Source organism: Megalops cyprinoides, chromosome 21, assembly GCF_013368585.1.
Source record: "Megalops cyprinoides isolate fMegCyp1 chromosome 21, fMegCyp1.pri, whole genome shotgun sequence".
NCBI classification, from domain to species: Eukaryota; Metazoa; Chordata; class Actinopteri; order Elopiformes; family Megalopidae; genus Megalops; species Megalops cyprinoides.
Window position 1 is genome coordinate 21,515,753 of NC_050603.1, and position 22,177 is coordinate 21,537,929.

Sequence of the window (22,177 nt, forward strand, 5' to 3'; positions counted from 1 at the left end):
CCATTACGACTTATCATAGGGAAGATCCCCTGCCGATAAAGCCAAAATGCATTAATGTATCAGTACATTAAAGTGGCTGTACTTTTGATATCCTTTGTAAATATTCATCATATACCGCTGTGCTTTTATGACCGATGTCTACCGTTTCTGTGCTCGTGTGTTTATTCACGTAATCCGTGCTGGAAGGAGAATTTCCCCATGGGGATGAATAAGCATATCAATCAATCAATCAATCAATCAAATTAATCAAAATAAAACAAACAAACAAGGGGAGCTCAGCCTGAAGTGACAGCAGTACGGTATTAACCAGCCAGCATCTGGCAGCCAGAAGGAGGCCACTGGTTAAGGGTTTGACTCGAGGCCTAAACCGTCAGAAAAAAAAAAAGCCAGTCAGAAACGAGGGCTGCTCTTGTTCCTCAGATGTTAGGCATAGACAGGAATTTAGAAACACGATAAACGAAGCAAACTTCAGCTCCATCAGCCGTGATTGGGAGCGGGTTCCAGCGTTTAGGCGTCGCGGGCTTTAACGATCTGCGTTGCGGGTCTGAATCAGGAGCCTCTCGCAGAGCAGCGATTGGCGTGATGACTAAATCGCCTCGCGAACCCCCGGGGGACGCCTCGCGTTTTTCAATATCCTCGCGCGGCGGAATCATTATCCGCTGTTTTCTGCTCTTTTGTCTTCTGTTTATCTCGGAATTAAAACCGCGTGCGCCGCTGATCGGCATCGCAACAGATAAGCGCTGCCCGCCGTTATGAGCTCCCAAAAAGAATGGGAGATAACTTCGCTTGTTTACTTGGGCAAATATGGAAAGACCCATTAAACATATCACTGGTCTATTCAGTAAACTGGCCGCCCAGGTGATGCGCACAATTTACCTGTTTTGTAAATGAACTCAGTGCTTGTGTTGTAAAGCTTGTTAGGAAGCTTACAGAATGACTTAAAAGAGCGCTGAGAAGTAGACTATCATGTGAAAAAGAATAATAACTGGCTTACAATACTGGCTTACATCTACGGACAAACAGGACTGCTCCACTACATCAGCTTTTCCCACAATATGAACAGTTCCTCAGAGCTTTACAACCGTTTCCATTTTTCCACACTAGTGTATTGTAATACCAGCGTAGTATTTTTGTAATGCAGTCCTTTCACGTTTTGCCCCTAGCCCTCTCGACCGGCTCCCAAGGAAAAGATACCCAATTAAACAGTAGTCCTGCAGCATGCTCGGAGAGCCGCGCAGGCAGAGGTGACATCATTTGAAATGAACCGCCCGGCGCCCAGCGGCCGAACTGGCTCCCCTTGCCAGCCCGCTGCAGGACCCTGGCTCGCTGTTTGGGAGAGAGGGCTGAGCTCACACAGGCTGCTTATCAGTCATTTCTCTCTATACACAATGCAGTGCGAACACCAGTGCTTAAAAAGCATCAATAATGGCATTATAACATCATTTTTAAAAAAAAAAAAAAAACAATGCTGCTGCTTAGTCCAGCATTAAGAGGTCTTAGCAAAGGGGAGAGGGTTACCAGATTGAGACAATCCACTCGAGTTACATGATGAAACAAGTCTGTGACTTTGTGACATTTCTTTTGTGTCCTTCTTTAATATTTCAGCTTTTGTGAAAACATTTCTGTGGATAAATGACCGACTTGCGCTGCGCGTGCAGCCATCTGTTGTAAAAGCGTCGCGTAAGTAACAAAATGGCTGAAGCAGAGAGAGGCAGAGCCGAGAGGATCAGAGCTGGGTGATGCTCCGTAACGCTGTTCACAGCAGAGCGGGCGCGAAAAGCGCCGCGCGCTCACCTGCTCGGAGACGGCCGAGGCGCCGCCCGGCCCAGTTTTAGCCGGCTTTGTTTCCACCGCAGCTGGAACGCCGGCGATTAAAAATGGAACGCTGACCTGACTGTGCAGTGGCTCGGATACACATTTTTAATTAAAACAATTTTCAACTCGCGGAAAACTTTCGGCGCCGGCAACCCTGTGCCTAACCTTGGAAGGGGGGGGGGGCACCGTAAACTCAGAACAGCGGCGCGGCCGACGGTGGGAGGGAGGCTGAACAGGGAAAAAAATATTCAGCTGTATTTTAAATACAGAACTCATCACGTTCTCCGAAACAAAGGTTTGGGATAATGTGCCAATGGCCACGTTTGGCTTCAGCTGAATAACCAAACCACACTGGCTATATCTTAAAGCATTTCCTTCAGAGCAAGAGCTGCTAACCCCTGCAGTGAGGCCTTTGTGTGCAGAGCTGAGTTCTTTGTTCGTACTGTCAATGCGGATCCCAAAGCACATCACAGAAGCCACGCTTTATCTGCTACCTCTGGGAGAGACATAAACAAGACAGAGATCGCCTCTCAGACTGGGCCCTGACACAACTCCCCACCTTAAAGCACATTTTCTACATGTGTTACTACGCGCGACACAAAGACGTTCCCTGTCTGCGCGCGGTGGAACACGCGCGCTGTGCTGGGACGACGCGGCCCGTTCTGAAACCGCGGAAAAATTCCTGGAGGAGGGCACGTTAAGCGAGACATTTAATTAAAGCGAAGATTGTGGATCCCGCGCAGCGGGAGGACTCGGAGAGTGGGAGGCGAGGTGGCGCGTCGGCACGGGCCTTTTTTTTTATAACGAGCCGCACAGCGCTGAGAGGAAACCAAATAACCCCTGAGAAGCGCGCCGAGCCGCTTTTCTTAAGAGCCATTTGAAGCAGCAAGTCTCACGTGCGGCGTTACTTTAGGCACAACAGCGCCGGCGAGAACGTTTACGGGGGGTCGATAACCGCGGATTATCGCCATGAAAACGAAGTAGGGGACGATTCGGCTCGGGAGGGGACCATTGCAGGAGGGCTTGCTATGACAGGACCGACGTCGAATTGAAGCCGGCGCTTTAGGCAACAGTGCAACGGCTGTCAATAGACACAGGGAGGGAGAAATTGACAAATGATATAACACGGTAAAGGTTATGGCATCCTCTGGATAAATCCATACCAGCAATTACTGTCTCATTAGCGCAGTAAAGTAAGGCGAGAAGAGGGCCTGTTTAAGGCGTCTAATTCACAGCAGCTGAGGGCATGGGGGTTTTTGACTTCAGTTGGGCAGCAACTACATGAACTTTCTACTCTGTGACTAAGTACACTGTTATGAGAGGGACTGAAGCAGCCAACAGTAAAATCAATCGTAAATATCTTAAGAGGAATAAACATCTTCAGCTGCTAAATTATTAAAATGTAGAGTCATGCGCCGCTTAACATCCATTCGGACAACGTCGAATGGACATATACATCCGTAGTGCCATATGGTAATAATAAAGTTTAAAAATCCTGATCACAGAACGGGATGTACCGGACGTAATCGGATGTAGTGAAGGCAACGCTTCCCGCACGCAATACATGTATCTCATGTCTTATGGAAATAAAGCGATTGCGCTGCCAGGCGTATAATGTTACAGTGTATTAATGTGCTTTATGTTTAGTATTGTACAATAATAACCAACTTAACCCATATATTACAGTGTTCTTTACCAGATACATTAGTTGAGATACAGGACGGTACTATATGTTTACAGTATCTTGGCTATATAGCATGGTGTTCGCACAACGTCCAAATCACATAATGTCTTCTTTCACAGAACCTATCGTGGACGTTAAGCGGCGCATGGCTGTATCTGCAGGGATAGTTGTGTAATCGTAACTTTGTCCTGAGGGAGACTGCCGGCAGTCAGAGGAGAAATCCAGAAGAATCATTATAAGATGAGCACCACGAAACGGTTAAATCAATTTACAGAATTTAAATCAGGAATAATATCAGGTGCTTGTCTAGGTGAAAGGATAACAGATAGAATCACATGACTGTAACCAATACTATCATCTTAGAGATGCCATGGTATCTTAGCCATCTGATTTGGTGGCCATTGCCAGTCTGGGAAAGCACACACCTAAAACCACAGCATACTTTACCTGTTCTGCATAAATATATGCACCATGGACAAACCTAACGTAACAATAATAATAATAATAATAATAATAATAAAATTACATCACTGAGTGAAAGAGAACCTCTATGCACACTGTGCATGTTTGTGTCAGGGTGTGTGTATGTGTCTGTGTGTGCGTGAGTAAGGGTGTACCCTGTGCGCGTGTGTGTGTGTGTGTGTGTGTGTTAGTGTGTGTGTGCACAGCTCACCTCTGGCACTCGCTGGGGTGCAGCACTAGGTCCTGGTTGTTCTTGGCGCTGACCGTGAGCTCGTGCTCAGTCGAGTTGAAGACATCCAACAGTAGGTGGCACTGGCGAGTACTGGCAAGAGGAGAGAGGGAGGGGAAGAGCCAATCAGATCTGCCTCAGTGCCACACGCACACCCCTCCTACCCAGACGCGTCCTGGGACAATCCCCACAGAGCTTTACCATCAGTAAAAATTACACACAATATCACAGGCGTTATTTATTTACATGACAGATGCTTGGGACAGCACAAGGGCAGAACACATGTTATTAGGCAAGTGCAGGACAGAAACTGAAATGACCTACAACTACCCCTAAGGCGAGACTGATACCATAGATACAATGAAACACGTTTCTTAAAAATCACATACAACGTGATGAGGCTCCGTGCCATCCCACACACATGTAAGCACACAAACGCATCATAACGGACTGGAACTTTTCGCTCCATTCAAGTAGCGTGCTGTTTTGTTCCCGTCCGCACCCGTCCAGAGAAAGTGCGCGGCCCCCAAACACGTTTAATGAGGACAAAAACAATGGAGCACAAACAGCACTTGTCACCCCCCCCCCCGTGACATCAAATGTCACAAGGCCTTGGTGGGGTTGGACGAGTGCGGCGAAGGCCGTGGGAGGCAGCCTTCGAGCGGACGCCCTTATTTTTCACATGCAGATCATGAGTGGGTCGATTTGCGATTTAGATCCACGTGGAACAAACGAAAGGTCACTGCACCCCACGCTGCAACACTGATAATCCCCTCTCTGTGAGCGCAGAGCACTACATATTCAATTATGCCCATGCAAATTCAGCAAGCTTGAAAAGTTCATCTTGATCAAGGATACATGGACGTGGCATTTTCTCTCTATTAATACCTGATAATTGGCAAGATTATTCGTCAGTAATCGATTTCCTCTGCTGTGCGGGTACAGCAATTTAAACACCTCCCACTGAACTAAAGGCTATAAAACAGAATTAAATGTAGGCTCATGATTTATGGTTTGGATTAATAAAGTATTAAAGTATTAATATAGTAGTCAATTATTAATACTTACCACACATATAATTATAATGGCAGTTATTAGCACGGTTACATAAAAACATGTATGAACACATATGGTCCATGAGGGACAATGCATACCCAAGTCCTAGACACATCACACACATCTTGAACATATTTTACACTAACTACAGTCATACTTTACATTTAAAACACATTCATACGTAACACTTTCCACAGTCATACTTTACACTCACGATCATCGTACTTTCCACTCAATGCAATAATGGTTTATATTCATCACAACGACTATCAAGTACAGCCCAGGCACAGAAATGAGCTGGCTGATTCCCACTGGATTGTGGGTCTGGGACCCAACCCCCACTCCTTCCAGAGTACGCCCATGCCAAAACAGCACCCGCAGTGGAAGACTGAAATATGCCCGTGCAACACTGTAAGGGGCCATGCTGTGCAGTTCCAGCACTGCGGCCGTCTAAGCTTCAGACATAACACAACAGGGACTTCCATCCTGGACACTCATTAGTGAGGTACTACTTAGACAGATTTGAGGTTAAAAAGGGCAGCGGGATCAAGTGGTACAGATAAGAATCTGCCAAGAAAGCTCGCAAATGAAAGTAAAACTGAGATTAGATCAGCGCTGACTTTTGGCAAAGCTCAGTCGCAGAATGAATCACTCCAAGTGTTAATTCCAATTATCAAATGGCATATCATAATAGGGAAAGCAGCCAAAGAAATCTTGCTCAATGGCAAAACAGAGAACTTTGTCTGAAGTTTAACTCTAAAGAAATGTACCCTTTCTGCACCACATTACTTTGGAGTGAGAACATGCTTGTTAAGCACAAAATGGCATGCGAGCAACAGTTAATATGCGAGCGCTCATTCAGTTCAGGCTAAAACAAGCCCGTGTACAAGATCCGCTTGGGGGAAAAAAAAGAAACCAAGGCTTATTAGACAACAGAAATCACAGGTTATTAAAAAAATTCAAGAGCGGAGTACATTTAAGGCATTAAATGAGGCGCAAAGAGAAGAAGCTTCTAAAAGAGGAAACACGGGGGCTATTGTTTAAAGAAGCAACTCATTACGACATGACAGGTCATTCCACCAGTGTGAAGCTAGAGAAAAAGGGAATAATATTTAACACTAATATTCAACAACAAAAAAGGAATAAGGAGGAGACAGCCTAAAAGTACACAATGCTCTTGGCAAACTAAAGAAAAGGTGCAAGCAAAGATTTGACAAGAAGCAACACGGTGAAAGTAAGCCTTCCGAGGTGAAGCTGTTCTGAAATTAAAAACAAGAGACCACAGGAGAGGAAGAGAGGACAACTCAAGCAGCACAATTCTATATGAGCTGAAGGGGGAATGCCAGTGAACAGAGAATTGCAACAGTGAATGCAAAGAAACAGTGTTACTACAGTGCGGTCAGGGTGACTCACATCAAGCATAGTGCTGTGTACTATATACTGTAAGGTCTAGGCCACATTTGAAGGGGAGGGTGTGGAAAGTGAGTCATAGAAAAAAATATCTAGCAGAGGTGGGGTCAATTAAATTCCAATTTCAGCAATTCAGGGAGTGAAAAAAATTGACCGTCATTTCAAAGACAATCTTTTAAATAGCTGAATCCAGTTGAATTTCAATTAATTTCCAGAACTGACTGAATTCAAATAGAATTTGACCCTGACGCTGATTCAGAGAAAGACAGAAACAGAAACAGAGCCACGGCCAACGTTTGATTAGGAGAGAATGCAGAGAGAGAGTGACTGACTCCAGAGAGATTGAGAGCTCAGCCAGAGGAGATTGAGAGGCAGGTAGAAACAACAGGTCACACTGTGCTGTGTGAGGGCTGATGTCTGACAGACATGGGGAAAACCTCAGCAGGTGGAAAGGGCCAAACAACTGCACCAATCACCATGATCTGCAAATGTTCTGAGTTGTTCACTTCCGACATTTCTCTCCTAAAAGCCCAAAAACTTTTTCCACAGCTTCAAATTCAAACCCTTTGCAGAACGTTAAACGATACTGTAATCTTACGTTATTTCGTGAATACACTTTGTAGATGTACTTTTAAATAACTGAATACATCTGCTGACATACTCCACAATGTCAGAAAATGCATGTGTCATGTGTCATTCATTTTTCAGTTGGCATTTTAACGAGTTACCTTTTAAGTAAGACTGAATGAAAATGAATCCCGAAGGAGACACAATGCACCATGGAAATTTTCACAATGTACCCGAAACAAAGCTGAAACAAAGCTCCTTCTTGCCTGCTAAACGCTTCACAGAGACACCGGTAATTATAAACCTAAAGGAAAACAGCAGTCCAAGCCTACAAAGGCTGTTTGTTGGACATTCTGTTCACGCAACAGTGTACTGCACAGCGGCTGAATGGTACTCATGCCCGAGCAATCAAAACGGAGAGAGAGAGACAGATGTGGCGTACTCTCCCTCCATTGGGTGGTTTATGTTTGCACAAACACAAATGGGAGCACAGGGTTCCACAGCGGTGGGGATGACACACGTTTACCGCCGGTGACAACTGTAAAATCACTGGAAAATAAACGTGAAACGTCAACAAAACGTCAACGTCATCACAAAAAAACTCAAAGACATAAATCAGTGGCTTGATGCTTTGGCAGTTTACCAGAAAATGTTGCACATGGGACGTAAAAGATGCAAAACTTGATCATACCAGCCACTCAGAGTTGAATTAGGATGCAGTGCATTGTGGGTAGGCTGGGGAGCGGACTGTGCTCTGGCTGTACGCTGTTGGCCGATAGGCCCTGGCGCAGGGGAGGGAGCTGAATTTGTCTGCAGCTCCAAGGTGACTCGGGGGGGCTTCCCGACTGCAAGCTCAGAGGTGTGGAAACACTATTTCCTGCACATCACCGTGGCGCCGCTGTGAAAACAGCTCCCAGCAGGAGCGGGAGGTGGAGGTGGTGGTGGTGGTGTGGGGGGGTGCGGAAGTCTTCGGCGTGTGCCGCATACGGGGTCCCTGCAATGCATTTCTCTGATTTATGTCTGTTTCCTTGCCGCGGATGCCACAGGAGGGCCGCGGTGGGAGAGAGGGCCGCGGCTAAGAGACCAGCGCCACAGAAGAATCCATCGAAATACTCTGCTTTGAGCGGCGGTGGGTCACTGCCTGCATTATGCATGGCGGCAGGCAGGGGCCCGAGGGCCTGGTTTCCATTACTTCTGCGGACGAAGCCTCTGCCTCCAGCCTTTCTGATCCGCCTCTGGCTGACTGACAGCCTGCAGAACCCATCCGTGGTGTAAATCCACCTGCCTGAGATGTGCTGGGGTCGAGAACATTCCGTACCGGTCGAACGCACCAGAGCTGTGAGGCAAACCCAACCGCCAGCTATCGCCCGTGAGAAAAGGACCCTCCAACGCCACCCAGCCCATCCTCGGCCTAATACAGTATCTTTGCTGCAAATGGGCAAACTCCGCTTAAGTGTCCAAGTTCCTAATAAACTGTCTGGCAATTAAAGGCACATATTTTTTAAGGAGGGTATCCGTGTTTCTCTAATTGTCTCTCTGTCTCTGTTAGGGGCCGTGATTAATGGGGAACGGGGCGAAGCAGTGATTTATATGTAGAGCCGTTCAGCCGCTGTAATCAATCAGGGCTGGCCGCCGTGGAAACCGGGCGGGGCAGGAAGGGGGGGGTTCCTGGGCCGAAGTCGGGGTAGCGGAGACGTCGGTGACGACAGCCGGCGCGCGTCAAGACAACAATTCACCTCACAGATCCTTTTCAGGTGGCCATACAGCAGGCAGCAGGCTAATGCTGGAAAAGAAGATTTCAGCAATTTGAGAAGGTAAGTTTGTGAATAGTTGGTTAAGAAACCAGAGGTGGAGGTGATAATCACTGTAAGAACCTACTACGTGCCCTCAAGCACAGTACTTCAGCTGAATTCAGTCAATATTCTCCCACTGTATAAACGGACGAAGTTACAGTTGCCAATCTACAAAGGATATAATTAATTCACATTCAAAACTGTTTGAGCCTTTTATTATGTAAATGTATTGAACCATAACAAAATACTAACATTCTAGTCTTCCTTTTAAAATGTTCTAGAAGCGATTCTCCGTGGAGATGTTGCGTTATTTTTACCTAAGTGGCTTAATTTTCAGTTTGGTCAATTTAGCTGTCAAAAAAATGAAGGCATTTTCCAGCTTTCGGTTGTGAATGATCATCGGCTCTGCTGAATGCAATCCCTGTCAGTTACATTTCAATTTCCACCGCGACTGCAGCTTGTCCTTCCATAAAATGTATTTTTCATACCAGCAAAATAGGCAAACACAGACCCTCTCTTTTAAAATTCCCTCACAATTGCATTGCTCAGATTACAGGTGACTACCAATGATAACACTAATGTCTGATTGACATGGCTGAGTTTGGCTACAGTTCTCCTGCATCTCTAAAATGGCTGTTAATTTCAGTCCTCTCAGGTAGATTTAACAGTGTTACTTTACATGTCAAGTAAACATCACTGTAAGGAAGAGGGATTGTCAATATTTATTTGGACAGAGAAATATCTGGACTTACAATAATGTGTAACGGGATACAGATTTTTTTCTTGCAAACGAGGAAAATATTCAGTGTTTGTGTCTCAGAGCCTCTAGTATTTTCACAGGAAATGCATTATTGAAAATACTGAAACAACCAAGACAGGGAAAGTGCATAAATCAATCAAGCCGATGACTGTTTGTTGGCTCCAAGACCGTATTCTGCCGAAACCACTCTGACTTGTGTTTTGGCAAAACAAAAATGCGCTTAAGAGCAGCTAACGGAGACCTTACAATACTAAAAGCAAGAGGCTTCTGCATACATGCAAGCTCATAATAAAAGAGATGGGATAACGTAATGAAAGCCAAGAATGCACTTAAGCACAACGACCAAGGGAACAACAGCCAAGACTAAGCAGTTTAAATGGCCAACCCCAGGAAAACACAGCGAGCGGCAATGAATACAGCTTCTATTTATGGAACAAGCTCTGTCACTCTAACAAATGAGTTGTGTGAGATCGGCTATTTGCCACTATTGATCAGAGGAGGCTCCACGAGGAACATAATTCAAGGAACATCTCTCAGGCTAGCCTCTTCGTATGGGTTCAAACTGACGCTAATGCTTACGGCTTGAATAAGCTGACCGTTACCGCCGCCCGGCACCGCGAGGTGTTTCGGACACGGCGGGGTGACCGCAGGCCGACCCCGGTGAACCCGACTCAACCCGGCTTGCCCCTCCCCGCCCAGCGGCCAACGACGACAGTCAAGAGAGCGATGGCCTCACTGGCTGCGGCCGAGAAGACGAGAGGAATAACAGATCAATCTTACAGGGAACATTGGTCCGTCCCCAGGATCTCTGATCAATAAGTGCTGATTTCGCAGTTGTTTTTGACCCAACGCCTGACGCATCCCTCTCCATAAAATTAAACGGAGGCGCATGAGCTCAGACTGAACCGAGAGGCCCGTCGGAGATCGCCTATTTTTAGAAACGGGGGAGGCAGGAGGGGGAGAAGATGCTTGAGCGAATTTAAGGAGGAAGATACAGGAACAGTAAAAATCAGGAACAGCAAAATCATATATTATACCTGCATATGCGTGGAAGCATGTGTGTTTACATTTACATTTATTCATTTAACAGACGCTTTTATCCAAAGCGACTTACATAGGTTACAGTTCTTTACAATGTTATCCATTTATACAGCTGGATATTTACTGAGGCAATTGTGGGTTAAGTACCTTGCCCAAGGGTACAGCAGCATTGTCCCAGCGGGGATCGAACCTGTAACCTTTCGATTACGAGTCCTGCTCCTTAACCACTATGCTACACTGCCGCCCTTGTTTATATGTTGTATATTAGATATATATTAGAATAGCATATGTATCAAACATGTACGTCATTTATTTTGTTCCAAAATATACTGCACATACAGAGGGACAGATACACAGCAGTTTTTTGGTCTGCATGAAAATTTCACAGCACAAACATTCATTTGAAGAGTAACTATTGGGAAAGCTCTGCATGTATGTAAAAACAAGTTTATCTATACACGGACTGTCAGGACAACTAATGCTGTCCTGTGTAAATTGTCCAACATAATGAAGTACCTTCAGGACACCTAACTACATGACAGTAAATGCAGTGCTACTGTAAAGCACCATTTATTTTGATAACAGCATTCTATTGTGCTTATTTCTCTTTGGGTGTGTTTATTTTCTGTTCGTCACAGGTAACATAAAATGCACGCTCATTTGGATACAGAATAATTATCGGCAGCCTTGAATCTACCCCGTTTCTAAAAATTAGACTAATGGAATATTCATGTTTTTTTTTCCTGTTTTTCAGCAAATGCTGTTCAGTGCCTAGCCTTGATAAAGGCATATTTTCAACGGCCTTGTCGTTAATGCTCGTGTTTAGAACACAGCTTGCAGAGCAAGGTTTCCTAGAATTTCCCATCTGAACGTTTGACCTCTATTTTAACATTCTAACGTAGGAACAATATGCAATTTCCCATGCGAGACTGCAATTTTTTTCTTTTTTTTTTTTTTTTTTTTTACAAACTCAGGTAAAAGAAAACAAACCTACAAAGACAGCTGTCCATCCAAGGGCGTGCTTAAAGCTAGTTTTCTAGCTTGCTGTTTACTTTCCACACACCGCCACACAGGTTATTGTAACTGTCAGAGGCAGTCTAATGAATTCACCTGAACCGATCCTAACCCATTTTACTCGAGGCAAATTTTATTTTAATCCGCCGTATTTTCTTGGGCATCTAGCAGCCTACCGATGAGAGAGCTGATGGATGGAGCACCACACGCGCTTTCTGGCTGCTGGAGTGGCGGCACGCGTCACTTGTGAGAGGATCCCTTGCGTCAGCAGGATTCATTTGTGGACGCGGACGGAATGGAAGCTTCACTTGTAGCAAGGCGAACTGCTTCATGAATCCTGATGCAGCATCATTTGTATGCCCTCCTGCGGCGCACACACAGAACTCACACACAGAACTGCACTGGCTCTGTTGTTTCTCAAAGGGATAAAAACAAACACGGCAGTGTACTTACATCCGTTACTCTCTCTCTCTCTCTCTCTCTCTCTCTCTCTCTCTCTCTCCCTCAGTCCATCTATCACTCTCTCTCTCTCTCTCTCTCAAACACACACACACACACACACACACACACATACACACTAAAAAGAGTTCCTCCCAGTATAAAGAACAGCTGGATTCAACCTGCACTGGGTTGAAATAGATTCCACATATCCCCTAACCCACCCCAACACACACACACACACACACACACACACTGACTCATCAGAGCTCATTGCTATATGCAAAGAAACAATAGCTGGATTCAACTTGCGTTGGCTTACTACAGATTCCACACATCCCCTAATCTCCCCAACACACACACACACACACACACACACACACACACACACACACACAAAAACTCCCCCCTGTGTACTGGAGAACACATTAACTCCACACTGGGTAATCTGGTTCTTACAGAGTTTCTGGGCATAGACTGCGCAGCACCATATCAAACAGAGGTCAGGAGGATTAACGCTGCGTCCCAGCATCTCTCACATTTCCCTCAAACCTGCCCGTAAACAAGCCCCCGCGCCCAAAATGAAGGGGTGAGCTCATTTTCTCCACGGGATTCAACCTCTGAATAAGCAGGGACCCACAGCAAGAGTGTGAACCCGAGGTGTGGCTTTCCACCGCGAGACGAAGGCTAACGCTCATAAATGCCACACACTTCTTAAAACGTGGGGCAGGTGCCTCAACACAGTCCTGTGTTTTCTGAACCAACAAAAGCGCAGCACCTTTTTTTTTGGGGGGGGGTCGAGCACTGCCCATGTGAGAGACATATCAGTGTATTAAAGTATTCCCCTACGCTCTTCCGCTGGCTGAACATCTTTGTTTAACGTGTTTTCAAGACAGCGGCGGCCTCACGCCGGATGACCTCCCCTAGGTGCCGGAGAGCCGGAGTCTCACGTCGCCAGACAGCAAGCTTTAATGAGACGCAGCGAGCCGAACCACTCCATCTAATCGCTTCGAACGCCCGACACGACTGATCTGGAGACAGCGGCTGCTTCCCTTTCCCGTCAGGTACCTGCGCGCGGCCGGCAGCTGAGCAAAAACAAAGCCTGTCCGAACAGTATAAAAGAACCATCTGCCAGTTTGCTCGAGCCTTTCTTGTCTGGCTTTCAGCACAGCAGTGTGGTGCACTGGGAACTCCATTTGTACCCCAAAAAACAGCTCTGAAACCTTGGTGGTGCACTGCTGTTGATAGTGGCACTGTTCACTGTATTGCTAAAAGGATAGTCAGTTATAAAGTATATACATACATTAAAATCTACATAGAATGTAAGGGGTAAGGTAAGATAAGGTAAAGGTGTGTGGGTACTCTGCAAATAAATCAAGTAAATGTATTGGACTTCAGTTGGTTTTCATTTCCCTGCCCCATTTGGAATAGCAGAGTTGCCCCTCTGTGACTATACGTGACTGGTGTCCTGGAATAGCCCAATAACCCACGGTTCCATATTTATCTTTTTTCAAGTGAACCACGTTTTTCCATCACAGGACACACGGCAATCACGCCAAGAGAGTTTTCATTTCCAGTCCTCTTCCAACACTCGAGACCTTCATTTCCCAAAGGTCCGCGGGTTATCGTGCCCCCCCCCCCCCACCCGACACGCCCTTAATTCTGAACGGTGAATTAGCGTCACCACCGCCGCGGCCCTCCTCCAGGTGGCTGAGGCTCTGTGTGGCAGATAGCCTCCTCCTCATTCGCACGCATTGACCCAGGCTGGCAGAGGCATCTTATCTGAGAGAGAGTTCAGCGTCCATCTGCTTCCTGCCATACTGTAGATTGTGTTTTTTTTTTTTTCTCCCCGGGTCCAAATCTTGAATTTCTTCCGAGAATCTCACTCGATAAACAAGTTCTTTGTCTCCGGAGCCGAAAAGGGCTGGAGAGAGGTTATTAACGGGAGAGAGCAGCGAAATGTCACCGCTTAAAGACATACAGTGCTGCGGCAATCTGCAAATCTGGAGTCTCGCGCTTGACGGGGTGGGGTGGGGGGAGGAATGACGAGAGGGGTGACAAGATGATGATGACGGTACAGCGGGAAGCGAGATCTATCACCGGGGAAGATGGATGGGTTAAACTGCAGATATTATTACAGCTAATGATTCACTTCAAGTGCCGATGACTGGGGTGCGATCTGTCTCCCTCGCTGTAGGTTTTCTGCGGTATCTGCGAGCTGACGGGGGGGGGGGGGAATATTCATTAATTTGTGCTCCGGTCCTGTCATTGGAAATGTCATCCTTCGACGGAAGACCAGGGGAGAAAAAGATTCCCATCATTACAGCTGTAATAATGTACAATTGGCGTGGCTGATGCGGGATCGGCGGGAGCGGGGACCGGCGGCGACAGCTCGGGGGGCGCCCCGGTTACCTGGTGGCGGGGAGGGTGCTGACGCGCGTGAAGAGGACCGAGGGCTCCACGTCCACACGCACGCCCAGCGACAGCTCGCGATAGTAGCCCTCCACGTGCCCGGCGCCGCCTGAGTACTTGAAGTTCAAGATGGCCTCCAGGGTCTGCGGGAAAAAGAGAGAGGGGAGAAAGAGAGAGAGAGAGACGCATCTCCGGTTAAGAGTGTAAACACCGTAAATTACCCTCGGAGAGGCAGGCAGAGAGCAGGCCAGCCCTGCTGCGAAGCACTCTGGTAGCCTCTTAGCTGGTATTAGCCGGCCGCGTGTCTGTGTGCTCGCGAGATCAGACGAAAGTGCTAAAGTGCGGCCCACGAGGACCGGCGGACCCCTGCGGGAACCGCTTCAGCACGGTATGATTCCGTCCACTGATCATTTGAAGCCCTACAAGGTTTGCCTCGCTTCAGTTCCGTCAACAAGAGGCTAATGAACGCCGCGCTCATTTCCTCGCGAGGGGTAATTAAGTTCGAATGAGCGCTTCACACAGAATTAGCCAACTCTGTGTCCATACGTATGGTAGATATATAGATACTGCTGCTTTGAAACGGTGCCGCTCCCTCAGGCTGCTCGAATTAGCCATTGGTTATCAATGCTGGTAAGTGGAGAAGAGAGACCTGCGAGGAAAATGAGAAGTAGGCCTGAGAGTTACAGCAGACGCCTCATCAGGCCTCTGATTCCCGCCTCCCAATCCCGAGGCTGGACAGGAGGGAACAAACTCATTCGCCTGCAAACGGCCTCCTGAGGAAAGGTGAGGCCTGCTCATTTGGAAATGGATTTCCCTGGGCTTCCTTGACCGCCCACCCCCTCCCCGGTGAGTTTTGATTGTGCTCGCGAGCCCTGAATTGGGAACTGAATTTCGCCGCTATTTCGCAGGCGGCGTGACCGAGACGAGTACGACCAGCGTGGCCTTCATTACCTGGGAATCGCCGCTAACACGCCAACTCGCTTGCGCTGGCACGCTCTCGGCGGCGTCAGCAGGGAGAGCCCGCACGGCGAGGATGAAGCTTCCGCGAGGAGGCGGGTGACCTCTCGGGGACCCCAATGTCCCAGCGGGATACGCACTGCATGCTGGGAGGCCCGGCTGCCCCAGATGAAGGGACGGCACGTCGGGGACACGGGGAGGGGCGCGCGGCCCACTCGATTCTAGTGGGGGGGGCGGCGGCGCAATCAGGCGTCTCCCCACCTCCGGAGCCAGGGAGGCCAACGGGGCGGCAAGGGGGACGGAGGACGGAGAGAGGAAATCGAAAGTGACAGTTAATGCGCAGGAGTGCTGCTGACTCAGGGGCAGCCACGGCGGCTGGCTGAAGCGGCGTTTTGTACCGCCGAGCGTACATCATTTCCACAAATTTGTCATATTGCTGATAGAGGCAGGGGCGGCCCCCGGCCGGAATAAACACACGGCTTCTTTATGATTCTGCTCCCGTCTCCTCTCCATCGAGCTGCTAAGCGGGACGGGGCTCCGCTGCTGCCCGGGGGGTCTGCCGTAGTGGCGCAGCTGCGACTCCCCTGAAAAGACGCTAGGCTACTGCAGCTAACTCCAAGCCCTGCTGACAGATACAATACCTGTGGGATATTTTTTACTCTTATTTTGATCTCTAGCAAACTCTGTTATTATTAGCAAGATTGATTTCCAGTATTCAACTGGCACTTTCCTCAAATTTCTAGATAAAAATATGAAAACATTATGATCTCGAACATAATTATTATGCATTCTTAAAAAACAACACAGTAAGTGTCACAAGCATTGAGCAGAACTGATTTCTGTACAAATGCACTTGATTTACATACTAAACCACAAACAGCATGTTGTTACAGTGTTTAAGCAGCATGCAATTACATATGTGTAAAAGGTCACATGTAATACACTGAAGAGTTGTGCTAAAAAGGCTGTAATATAGTTGCGCAGCCGTAACAATGTGAACTCTCTCTGCTGCTTGAGTTTCACTGCTAAATGCCACTTTGCCTGCACAGAAATGTTTTGTTCACCTGTCACCAATGTCCTCTATTTAAAAGCGCACATAACTCCCCTGTCATTTGCATGGGTAAAGAGGAGCCCAGTGAAGCCGTGTGATCGATCCGGCCGGGGGAGAGAGGGGCGCACGGGGCGGCGCGCGGGGCGGCGCGCGGGGCGGCGCGCGGGGCGGCCCGCCGGCGGCGCCGGAGATCTGCACAGGCGCTGCGGGAGCCGCGCTTGATTTGATCTGATTTGAATGCCTTTGATTCTCGGGGGCCGGCGGCGGCGGCGGCGCACTTCAGACAGGGGGCCGGGACGCCGTGTTCTTTCCCTTCGCGGCGGCGCCGTGACAAACAGCGGGGCGCCGTCGCAAACGGGAGCAGGCGCCTCCGCCGCCGACACGCCTCCACCGGGCCCGCCGCGGCGGCTGACCGGAGCTCTGACAGCAACAAAGCGCGTTTTCAAAAGCGATGCCGGTCCAGACAGAGGCCCGCGGCACGCTTACAGCCATTTTCCTTTCCTCGCTTTGTTAACATTAATTTGTCAACAGTCCACAGTCCATTACAACTGTCATTTGTCTGGAAGTCCCATTGTTTTTTATTCTGTAAAGGCAAGCTAGAAAGACCGTGATCCTATTCATAAATGATTACTTTTACAAGGAGGACTGAGAAGCTCTGGAGGATTAAATACCTGTATTCTGCCATGGTAATTGGACCTCAGTTCAATTTTAAGCTTTGTTTTACAAACACTGAAAGGTAGTGCTGTGTCACACTAAGAACATCCACTTCTGTCTCAAGAGTCTAGACACCTGGCCTTTTTAAATTTTCGGATTGCTTCTTTCCTTATGAAGCGTGGCGCGTTGCATTTGCTGAACCCCTCCGCTATTTTCACATTTAGAACGCTGAAGTTCGGAGAGCCAGGGAAGACCGGGCAGGAGCATGACCACAGGTTAATGGTGACCGGCCCACAAGCGACAAAGCGAAGAGAGATGGGTGAAAGCGGATAACGGCAGAGCCTTCTGGAAATTCAGCTGACGCTGTTAAACCTTTCCATAAGGCAGGAGCACAGCAGCTCGGCTGCTAAATTGTCGACCATCAAAATAAACTTTTTTATATGCTTTTTTATTTATATGTATAATTAAATGTGCACACTTGTTTATTCAATTAGAGGAGAATGACATAAAGCCAGCGTCCAGCTGCAGATAAAACAGAATTAATGCTTTGGGACCTTGGAAACACATTCCAGGGCAAAACAAGTCTTGTGAAATATTTATCCAATTAAAGTCCAAACATTTAAGACTCTGAGGTACAGTATCTGGATCTGAGAGAATCAATTACACAAACCCTGGGTAACCAACAAGAATCAATTCCTCCAAATTTACTCAACCATAATCTGTAACAATTTCTGGAAGGAAAGAAAGGTTATGTGATGCCACTGCTGTTGTACTTGTAGATGTTTTGAATCCCACCACATTTACGTCAGAGCTAATTGATTTCAATATTTTTACAGCATATTTAATCAGTTTAAACTTGACTGATATTTCCTCAGTAACATTTTTCTTGCACCTTTCACCGGAGGAAGAGCAGTTACTTTCCACAGTACGCTGTGTCTGCGGCAGGAGGGGGTGAGAGAGTGAGGGACAGTGGGTGGCCACATTGTGAAGACGCTGCCAGAGGAATAAAGGGAAGAGAAACAGGCAGGGGTAGACAAGAAAATGGGGGAGTATTCTTTTTATTTATGACGAATAACAACACACTTACGTATTTGCATGCAGGAGCGTTTGTGATTAGAGAGAAACATGCAAACACGCATATATTTCCGTGAGGATACTTCCAGCTTAATGGCATTTTGATCTATGTGACGGGTGTCAGACGTTTTTTTGCTGTCTGTGTACTAAAGTGGTATGTCACTGATGCTCCTTCTGATTCATATTTGATAGAGAGGGAGAGAGCCCTGAAAGGCAGTGCAGTCAAAAGACAAAACCAAAAATATGGAATTTGTTCCCGGGAGATAGATATTGCATAGGTAGATATTGGAGTAAGATATTGCAGACTTGAAAGTCTGAATAGTGTGCCTCCCACACGTAGATAGATTCTATTGATGACGTTCAGATGTACAGGCTGTTGCAGCGACAGCTTACTACCGTGTCAAGGCCTTAATCCCTCCCTCAAAATCAAGGAGGAATGTGAACTTTAGATTTTCTCTTTAGGTCAAACGAGGGGCTAAAACACCATTTTGTTTGTATCTGGGAAAAAAAGGAAAACAGATTGTGTTCTGTTGCAGTAATCACATTTTGTCCCCCCGGGGGGCAAAGCAGGGCAGCAGTTGAATGCCATGTGTAAGAGGGGCCAATCACTGCAGCATTTCGCTCTGAGGACCTCTGCCCCTGAGCAAACCGCATTAGCGGCCTTGTGTACACGATGCGGAATGAACCAACACAAGCAAAGGCCGAGACTTTCGGGGGCGGGCGGGAGGGGGGAGAGACCGCGGAGGGGCCCTTTCCAGACTCGGCCCTGGGTTGCCGCGCGCCGGTGCGACCGCGAGGGCCCCTGAGGGAGCCTGTCCGGGACACGCGTCCCCCCCCCCGTCGGCGGCACGCTCGCTTCCAGACTCCGCTCTCCCAGGAGTCGGGTACGCGGCACAGCCCCCCTCCCCCTCCCCCTCCGGGCTCCCGGAGGACTCTATTTCAATCACACGCGGGCTAAAAATAGAGCTGCCTGTAATGAGCCGGGCGTGCGAGGAATAGAGCAGCGAAACGCCGAGCCTGAGAGAAGCAGGCTTTTCACTGAGCTAACACCCCGCACAGTTCAGCATGGGATATTAATACCCTTACTCTCCCATTCTGTCTCACTGCATATTATAAAAAGCAACACACTTACATCAAACAGTGTGCAAAATAAACCAGCATATGGTAAAAAAAAATGTTTCAACTAGTGCATAAGGCACAGGATATGCTGTTTTAAATGATTCTTCTGCTGCCAGCTCCAAATGCGAGAGAATGGTGTAGCTGAACCTGTCACATCCTCACAAAAATAAATAAATGAGAATCAGCTGTCTGGTTTTTAATGTTCCCGATAATCAAGATGCTACCGGTCTGAGCCAATTTGAAAGGCTCTGAATGGGCGCTTCAATATTGACAGGATTTGAGGTCTGATCGAAACAAGGAGCACCGATTTTCCACACAGGCTGCATCTGAGGATCGGGGCAGGCAATCGGGGGGGGGGGGGGGCATGCTCTGCGGGCCATGTCCATATGAAGATTGCTGCAGTGATTCGGGGCAGGCAGAAGGATTTCATGGAGGGACGCCTGCCTCCTCTCCCTCCCCTTCTCGCCAAAAATCTCACAGGCAGCGGTCCATTACATGGAATCACCCTCCTTTCCCAAGCACACCGCTCGACTCTGAGGTGTGTGCTGCTTTCTGTGAATACGTATTTAAATTTCCTTAACTGACAAAAGAGACCGCTGTGTCTAGGGGGGCCACCTACCAAGTGCTATTTGGCTGACTGCATTCTGAGAGCTTTTGTGCCCGTTTTACCTCACTGCTCATTAACTGTGCAGATTTTTTTCCCCTCTCAAGCACAGCTGACAACTTACGAATAATGCCCCTTTTCACAGGCTGTAACCCTCGTAACATATCAATGGGAGCATCGGTTTCCCAGCACTTTGCATTAAGTAGTGTTATACACAGAAAATGCATTCACCACTCCGCACCTCACAGAGAGGGAGGGGGGAAAAAACTGTTTTGTGAATGCATGGTGTCAGAGATAACTATCCTGAAGCACTTCACAAGGTTACCACAAGGCCTCATATCTCCTAAAGAGCTATTTCTGTCAGGCATCTCGCCAGTCGAGGAAAACAGACAGTGACAGGGAGAGGAAAATAGCCTTTATTTGGTGTCAGGGATATGATGTGCCGGGGCAGTACAGAGGATTTGCCCTTTGCTTTGGGAGAATTCAAATGCCCTCCCTGAATTCAGAGGCCTGGTTTCGCCACAAGGGGGGACGGGAGAGAGAAAATGAGTGAGCCTCAAGATTTATTGCAAATTTTTAATCAGGCGTAGAGCGGGCGCTCGGTAATATGAAACAGGAAATAGATGACTGTCTGAACACATCTCGCTTGCTTATCACACATAAATCTGGGCACCTAGAATTTTTATATGTGGATATGAAGATGCAAATGAAACAGCGTTTCTTACTGTCTGTACAACACACGCCCATTTGTTTTTTGACTGAAATTACAAGGAGGGAGACTCATGGTGGTTCTGCTCCTTATCCTACTACTGGCGGGACCAGACACCAAACGAGAGGGGCCCGCCAAGGGAGGGGGCTAGTACGGTACGCGATATTTCGGAGATGAGCCGCACACCGCCAGGTGACAGGGAACGTGGGACTACCTTGGTAATTAGCCATTTGCACATCAAGCGCCTCCGTTCTACTAACAACATAAACACAGCTAATTCGCTGCTGGCACCGGCTTCTTCAAACCCCCCCCCCCCCCCCCCCCCCCCCCATCTCTGTGAGCCGTACGTGTCTGAACAGCTGTCCGCAACATAATCCATTTCCCCAACGCATTGTAAAATGAGCTATTTATACCCGGGGCTGGCTGATGAGGCGACGCAGTCTGGGGTGTGCTGGACCGCTGCGCAGCACAGCGCAAACTCCAGCGCGCTGCCTTGCACACGCTGACCAGGGGCGGAGCTTCTCAGGGACTGGTCGGGGCTCTCTCGGACGTCAAACAAAACGCTGCACACAGCTGGGATGGCGGGGCTCTGTTTAAGCTCAGTGCATCACGCTGCGGCAATTGCTAATGTTTCCATTTTACATATGTATTCTTTGATATACATTTGTATCTCAAAGTGCATCAAAGCAGATACACACTTTGATACAAAATTAGCCTTTTCGTGTGAAATAAATATTTCCCCCCAAATCAATCTCTCCATGTCAGCACTCGGGCAGTGAAAGGAATGACTTAAGTCAACTTAACTTCTCACTTCCAATAACGACAGAGAATAGAGGATTTACTATGGGAACCTGCGGTTAAGGTGACTCTAAATGGTCCTTTCCTCCTGGCTTTACCTACTCAATCAGGGACCTCTGATCTAGTTTACTGCATTCCAGATCACCTCACTCTTCTTTAGTGGTTTATTCATGAGGCCGCCGCCCCTGGGCTGGGCAGCTGGGAGGCCGGGTTACGCTGTGTCTGTCACACGTGACATGGCATGACATGGGAAGGACAGGACGGGGTGTGGGCGGCGGGCCGGGTTCAGCTGAAAAATGGCGCCACTCTGCGCCTAGAGGACCGTCTTTTTCACCCTCTCATTGAGCGCGGTGATAAAAGGCACTGACGTAGAACCTCATTATCTCTTCAAAGCAGGCCAAATTGGAGCGGCTACTCGGGGGTGAGGCGCAGTGAGGCAGCAGAGGCTGTTCTGACTGCCTGGTCTCTTTTTTTTTTTAAAGCGCCGAGCACTTTCCCCCTCTTGAAAGAGACGTTTGAAAATCTCGCTT

At 47.9% G+C, this 22,177-nt stretch overlaps 1 protein-coding gene across 1 annotated transcript in view; it reads right to left on the bottom strand.

Moving 5' to 3' along the window:
- trappc9 (trafficking protein particle complex 9) overlaps positions 1-22,177 on the bottom strand; it is a 267,915-nt gene that overhangs the window by 105,914 nt on the left and 139,824 nt on the right. The window contains exons 18-19 of the mRNA XM_036555457.1: positions 14,682-14,824; positions 4,173-4,283 (exon numbers count right to left, since the gene is read on the bottom strand). Coding sequence (XP_036411350.1) covers positions 4,173-4,283; positions 14,682-14,824 — 254 coding nt within the window. The remainder of the gene's footprint in view (positions 1-4,172; positions 4,284-14,681; positions 14,825-22,177) is intronic.